This window comes from Temnothorax curvispinosus, unplaced genomic scaffold, assembly GCF_003070985.1.
Source record: "Temnothorax curvispinosus isolate PA1 unplaced genomic scaffold, ASM307098v1 QBEX01012938.1, whole genome shotgun sequence".
NCBI classification, from domain to species: Eukaryota; Metazoa; Arthropoda; class Insecta; order Hymenoptera; family Formicidae; genus Temnothorax; species Temnothorax curvispinosus.
In genome coordinates, this window is record NW_020222718.1 from 1 (window position 1) to 6,606 (window position 6,606).

The window sequence follows — 6,606 nt, forward strand, 5'->3', positions numbered from 1 at the left end:
TAGCTAGCTCCTATAATTCGTTATATCTCTCTAATCTAATCTCAGCTCTTTTCGCGCGTTATAGAAAAAAAAAGGATTGATTAATACGAGCAGATATAAAACAGCAGGAGGCGCAGGAGCTGACGATACTGCAGATGTCCCCCGAATCATATTAACGCTCGGGCTTTCATCGAAGTCGACATAAGTAATTCCGCGTTTATTTTCCGGCTTTCGCGGAACATTTCATGTTTCGACAGGATATATCGCTCATAATTTTTCGTCGCCACGAATGAACGTGGGAGCTACACCCTATACCCCTTCCGCGTCCATCGATTGAGATTCGAATCGATAAATTGAGACGCTGATGCATCGATCGGAAAATAGGAAGCCGCGTGAAAATCTTCTAGCAATTTTTTATTTGAGCGAGCTATTTCGAAACTATGACGCGGTCACCACCAGCTCGTTTCGTCGAGCGTAAGATCGCGCGATTATTGATCGCGACGTAAAAGTGAGAGCGCGCCCACGTCAATTAATTAACGTCGGAGACGAGAGCGAGCGATATATTAACGTGATCGACGAATCGAGGATGGAACGTGCCGTCACGGCGGCGCGACGGCTTCTGTAAAGTCCTGTAACTGTTGGTGGTGCGTACACGCGTGACACGCGTCGGCGGCGACGACGTCCTCGGAGTCCGGGTCGGGCATGAGATTCAATGACAGGGAGCTCGCGGAGGCGAGCTTTGGACCCGCGGACCTGGAGGGACGTCTAAATCACAAGCGGGCTCATAAGTCAGGTTAGTTTAGTCGTTTTTACATAACGCGACGGGCCTAACCTGTCACCTGTCACTTGACGAACTTCTATGGAGAGAGAGATACGATTATACATATATTATAAATAATTGTTCTGTTAGAATTAGATCGCGGATTTTATCGTTATAGATTGTCGTATGCTGCTACTGCGCGATTACCTTCCTTCGGTTTAGACTTGAGGGGGAGTTTTTTTTTAAATCGCTATCGCCTCTCGAGACTGTAAATAGAGCTGCTTATAAAAAATTGTAAATAAAGCTGCTGCTTAAGAGAGTTTTGTTTATGGAGAATAATTGTACCGCTTTCTGGATCAAAACAAAGAAAGAATGTGTAGTCTGTTATAATATCTGTGGCTTAATGTCAATTGAAGGAAGGAATCAAAGGCGTATTCTAATTGTTGATAATTAAATTAACATCTATCTAATATATTTTTACTTTTATATTTGCTTCCAGTGTTTAAAGAGAAGTGGTTCAAGCTGCGATACAATCTACTGTTTTACTTCAACATCAATGACTTGGGGCACATTGATAGGAGGCAACCCGCCGGGGTCATCGTTCTAGAGAATTACAGCATCAATATAGATAATTCGTCCGAGGGGGCGTTTGCGTTCAGTATCTCGTTCCGCGACGAGCTGGAGAAGCGACATGTGCTGAGCGGTCGATCGGAGTCCCAAGTGGAGCAGTGGGTCAACGCGCTCAAGCAAGCGAGCTACGAATATTGGCGATCACGCCTGATCATGCTTCAGGAAAGATTGTGCAAGAAAACGGGAAAGGACCCGTTGCTCATGTATCCCAGAAATCAGGGTGTGGTGCGAGACGAAGCTTGGGAACCTGCCACCAGCTTCAGATCTCATGTACGTTCCTTTACGACGTCAGTCGCGCCTACATTGAATACAATAACGAGGGACGTTAATCTCATAGATCTTTAATACAGGACAATAATTTTAGACACTACCTGAATTAAAATTGTTAATTTTTAAAATTTAATATCTACAAATGCCGGCCTCGCGAAATTTATATTTTGAAGGAACAATATGTACATAATCGATGTAAGAAAGTTTTGTGGAAAACTGCCACGAGCGAGCAAGTTTTAGGATGCAGGTTCACAATAAGTATGTACGAGCTTTAATAATTTATATATTATAATAATAAGATAGTATACTATATAGAATTTATATTCTATGAGACAAAATGTAAAGGAAAATAGAAATATTATAGTCAGACGAAGTAATTTACTTCAAATAATAATGATTTTGTTTATTATAATATTAGAATGCGTTTCAAATCCAAAAGAGATTAAAAACAGTTATTAAAAAGTTAAATGTAAAAAGAAAACAGTCTTGTGAAAAAGTTATTATTTTCCTAATGCGACAACGAATATAGGTATACAAGAACAGAAAAAATTCGAATGATATAAAGTAATAATACTGACAAGGTAGTACGGATATAAAATATATGCAAGTAACATACAATGATATGAATTTAAAACTTGGTTTAATTTATAATAATATTGTAAAACAAGTTATATGAGTGTACTGATGCATATTTAGTAATTTTCGACAACTAAATATTAATATTGAATACTTAACCCTTAACGTGTACACGTGGGTCTACGGCGTCCGAGCTGAAAGTGATATCTGCTCGTAACTGTAAAACTTGCAAGCCTGTTAGAAGATATTAAATAAACGATGTTCATCAAAATGACTATGCAGTCGTCAACTACAATGTAGACAGATGTTTCATGAATTTTTTTTAGATTTCTTAAAATACTTTAAGGTAGGAAAAAATAGCGTTGAACGTGACAGACCCCCGTATACACTTTAAGGGATAATAATAAATTATGTACAATTCATATTGTAACACAAAACAAATTTTGTTATTTTTTGTGTAATCGCTACTTCTTCTACCTCTGTATAAATTTAATGAAATATTCATTTATCAAATACTCAATCTGTGTCTAACAAAATTCTGTAATAGTAACATTGTAAAGTTTATAATGAAAAAAATAAAGGTATTTTTATAATTTTTGCACTTTTCTTAATTTTATTATCAAAAACTGTATTAAATACTTTCTATACATAATATACTACATTTATATATGTATAATCTTCGATATCTTAATATAAGCATAAGAAAATGCTCCCCGCTTTAAAATAGCATATATCTATTTGTAGCGCGAACGCGCAGAATGATGTTTTATCGACAGTGTCGGAAAATGGACGTTGCTACGTAGTACCAATTTTTAAAATGGATGTACTGACGGTCCTACACGAAAAAGGCCGGGATAAGTCTTTCTATAGTTTATTTGTTTATTTATTTATTACATACTGTACACTGTACTCCGACAAGCAAGACAGCAAGTGAAGCAAGATGTATCTTCTGTTATAATTTTGATAACTGAGAAATTAATTCGTATAATAATAATAGAGAAAAAGGTATTTAAAATAATAGAGAAAAGATATTTAACACATTAAAAGAATTTATCACAGAACTTCATTATATGTAAGCTGTCTTAAGAAGAAGAGAAGAAAAATGAATATTGAATACAAATTCGAGAAAGAAATCGACTGCAAGCAAGGGGCCGTCAGATCTGTACGATTCAGTGGTAAGGAGACTCGTTTACTTTTAATACACTATTATTTTATCAGACATGTATATGAAAGCTGATGGTTTTGCGTTTCAGTGGACGGTTCGTATTGCGTAACGTGCGGGTCAGATAGGAAGCTAAAATTATGGAATCCGTACAAGTCTGTTACGTTAAAGACATACGGCGGACACGGTGACGAGGTTATGGATGCCTCCGCGTCCTGCGACAGCAGCCAGATAGTATCTTGCGGATTAGACAAATCTGTAATCGTCTGGGACGTGGCAACAGGCACGCCTGTGCGTCGTTTCCGAGGACACGCAGGACCCGTCACGACAGTCAGGTAAGTGTGTTGTTTGCAATTGCGAAGTTAACGAGTATCAAGATTATTACTATATTTTAGTTTAATAATCTAGTCCAGTGAGGATCGTTGCGAACAAATTTATTAAGACTTGTAAGTGCAAAGATGAAAAAGTGCTCTCTGTCTGACGACGCTAATTAAATTCTGTCTTAAATAAAGATGATTAAGTTCAATGAATCTAAAACTCGAATGTCAAATATAATGATTTTTATGTTACGACGTTTGAACACGCAATATATTTCTGAAACGTAAGTTCTTTCAGCTAAGCTCAATGTTTCCTATTGCAATCACAGATTTAACGAAGAATCGTCAATGATTGTTTCTGGATCGCGTGACAACAGTGTCATGTGTTGGGACGGACGTTCCAAGGCGCAAGAAGCGGTACAATCTTTGAACGACGCCAAGGATTCCATTTCGAGCGTGAGGGTTTCGGACCACGAGATCTTGTCCGGTTCTTTCGACGGCAAAGCACGCACGTATGATATACGAGTAGGTGAACTTTGCGAAGATTATATGGGAGGTAAGAAATAACGAATCAATGTAACGGATTACCGACTTCGCGTTGATTAGAAAGTAATACAGTATTATACAACACGATGCAAACTTTTCAGATGCGATCACATGCGCCAGTTTCACCAGAGACGGACAGTGTCTGGTCGTCAGTTGCGCGGACGACGTGATCAGATTGATCGACAAGGACTCGGGAGAGCTACTCGGCGAGTTCGCCGGACACACTGGGAAGGATCTGTGCCTGGAATCGATCGTGGACTGTCAAGACACGAGAATTCTTTCCGGCTCGGCCGACGGAAACTTGTGGATTTGGGATCTAGTGTCTCAGAAAGTGGTCGCGAAGCTCTCGGGTTCTAAGCCAACCAAGCACCCTACTGTATCTATAAGCGTTCATCCGCAGAAGAACTGCTTTTTGGCGTCTAACGGATCTAATGTATTGATGTGGAGCACGCAGACTCACACAGATAACGAGTAATAGCGAAGTTTGTTCCATTATTACCCCTTTGTGTACAGAGTAAGTCCGAAGTCTGTGATTTCCAAATAATTTTAGTTCCAACAATTTCTACAAGATTTTTTACAAACTAAATATTTATTATATGGTATATTAATGTATATATTAATAATAATAATAATATAGCTATTTTTTAAAGTCGAACTATTTAATAATTAATGGTTGCTTGTCTACTTGACAATTTTGGTAAAAAAAAAACTGTAAAAGTTTATTGTCTAGCAAACATTGCGTCATTTCGATGAGTTAAGAAATTATGTACTTTTAAACACAAACAGCTTGTATTATTCTGCGATCTTTCTTACAGTATCTAATCATATTTCTCAAGCAAGCATATATTTTCAGACTACTAAATATTAGTATTCGTGTGAGACAAACAACTAGGAATGACAAATTTCATCCATCGACATAAAGAGACAAACAAGGCAAAAAAAAAACAAAAGAATTCCATTTAAGAGTGATGCCTCGATTCGCACACAGGTGCGGGGTGCGTGCGCGTGCCGCGTCGGCGACGCGCGCGAGCGCAGAAATTTCACATCGTCATTTCTTCATCGTTCGCGGAAGGAGCGAGTAATAAGGAGGTGGTGCGTGGCCTTTCCGGGTTAAGCCGGGGCCACGTATCGTACGATTCGCACGCGTGACGAGGTGACGCGCGTGAAACGCTACTTTCGAGCGCCCGGCGCGGCGTTTCAACGCCGGTGCGCGTTTAGCGCAATGGGGCTGGCGGGGGGAGGGGGCGAGAGGGGGCAAGCGGAACGGCGAGCGCGCACAATGGAACGAGAGGAGCGAAACTGCGCGCGCAGGTGGCGCGATGTCGGTGCGTCAGAGCTACTGGTCGGCCGGCGTAGTCTCGCCCGGGAGAGCGCGCGAAGGAAAGAGAGAGAGAGAAAGGGAGACGGAGTGCGACGTTACTCGCACTGGGCGATCGAGCGTGGCACCAGAGAAGCGACAGAGAGCGAGAGAAACCGGCTGAATCGCAGTGGCGGATTATAGGACACGGAATTTGAACTAATTTCGAGACTTCCCGTCGCTGGTAAACATTTTTAATTAAGAAAGTGTCAAAGAGAGAGAGAGAGAAAGAGAGTATGAATGAATGAGAGAGTGAGAGGGAAAGAGAAAGAGTTTATCGAGTATATTATTCGCGGTTTAACTGGAAGTAATGATCATGAAGTTTATAATATATAAACGCGGAATTATAAAACGCATTTTTAAAAGTTTCCTGAAACATTGGAGTCTCCAGGCGCGAAATGACCTCGATGATTTCCTCGTTCGAATTGTCGGAGTAACGAAAATCGGGGAAGCCTTTGCGAAGCGGATATGGGACTACGATAATGATCGTCTTAATGGTCTCCTCTAATGGTTTGTTGTGATAACGGTCTGACGCTCATTCGCGTGTAAATGAAACTCGACTCTTTCTCGCGTAGCGCTCCGGAATCTAATTCGCTCCGAATTCGCCGACGATTTAAATCCCCCCTCCGCCCTGACTGAATCATTGTTTGCGACCGGGAACTTTTGCAGGATGCGACGAGAGGATCGAGCGCCTCCGCGTTGGAGATCCGCCCCGAGCCCCGAGCCGCCCGAAAATCGGAGGGCGCTGACGGCCTCGGCGCGGTAATCCGCCACTGGTCGGGATCGACGCAGCGGGCAGCAGCGGGTAGCAGCAGCGGGCGAGGAAAGGCGAGGGAGAAGGACGGATATACCTCGCGGGACGCGCACGGAGGTGGTCGCACACGGGGCGGGCCGGTCGGTCTCACCACTTCGCGGAGTGTATTTTTTTTCTTGCGCCGCGCGTAATCGCGAGGAGGAGAGCGACTGACAGGCAGAGAAGGACGGGCGACGAGGCGGCGAAGGTTGCGAC

General features: G+C 41.7%; 2 protein-coding genes across 3 annotated transcripts; both read left to right on the forward strand.

The window, feature by feature from the left end:
- Positions 1-463: 463 nt before the first annotated feature.
- LOC112462913 (pleckstrin homology domain-containing family J member 1-like) lies at positions 464-1,979 on the forward strand. Its single transcript, XM_025028983.1, has 2 exons — positions 464-772; positions 1,239-1,979. Exons 1-2 carry the CDS (start codon positions 682-684, stop codon positions 1,712-1,714), a joined length of 567 nt encoding a protein of 188 aa, XP_024884751.1. The 5' UTR covers positions 464-681; the 3' UTR covers positions 1,715-1,979.
- Positions 1,980-3,062: 1,083 nt separating this feature from the next.
- On the forward strand, positions 3,063-4,892 carry LOC112462922 (WD repeat domain-containing protein 83-like). 2 transcript variants are annotated; one of them, XM_025029012.1, is made up of 5 exons: positions 3,063-3,220; positions 3,293-3,390; positions 3,469-3,712; positions 4,024-4,250; positions 4,342-4,892. In XM_025029012.1, the coding sequence occupies exons 2-5, from the start codon at positions 3,318-3,320 to the stop codon at positions 4,713-4,715; spliced, it is 918 nt and encodes a 305-aa protein (XP_024884780.1). In that variant the 5' UTR covers positions 3,063-3,220; positions 3,293-3,317; the 3' UTR covers positions 4,716-4,892. The 2 variants fall into 2 exon arrangements, with proteins under 2 accessions (XP_024884780.1, XP_024884779.1); XM_025029011.1 differs by having other exon boundaries at positions 3,063-3,390.
- Positions 4,893-6,606: the final 1,714 nt, after the last annotated feature.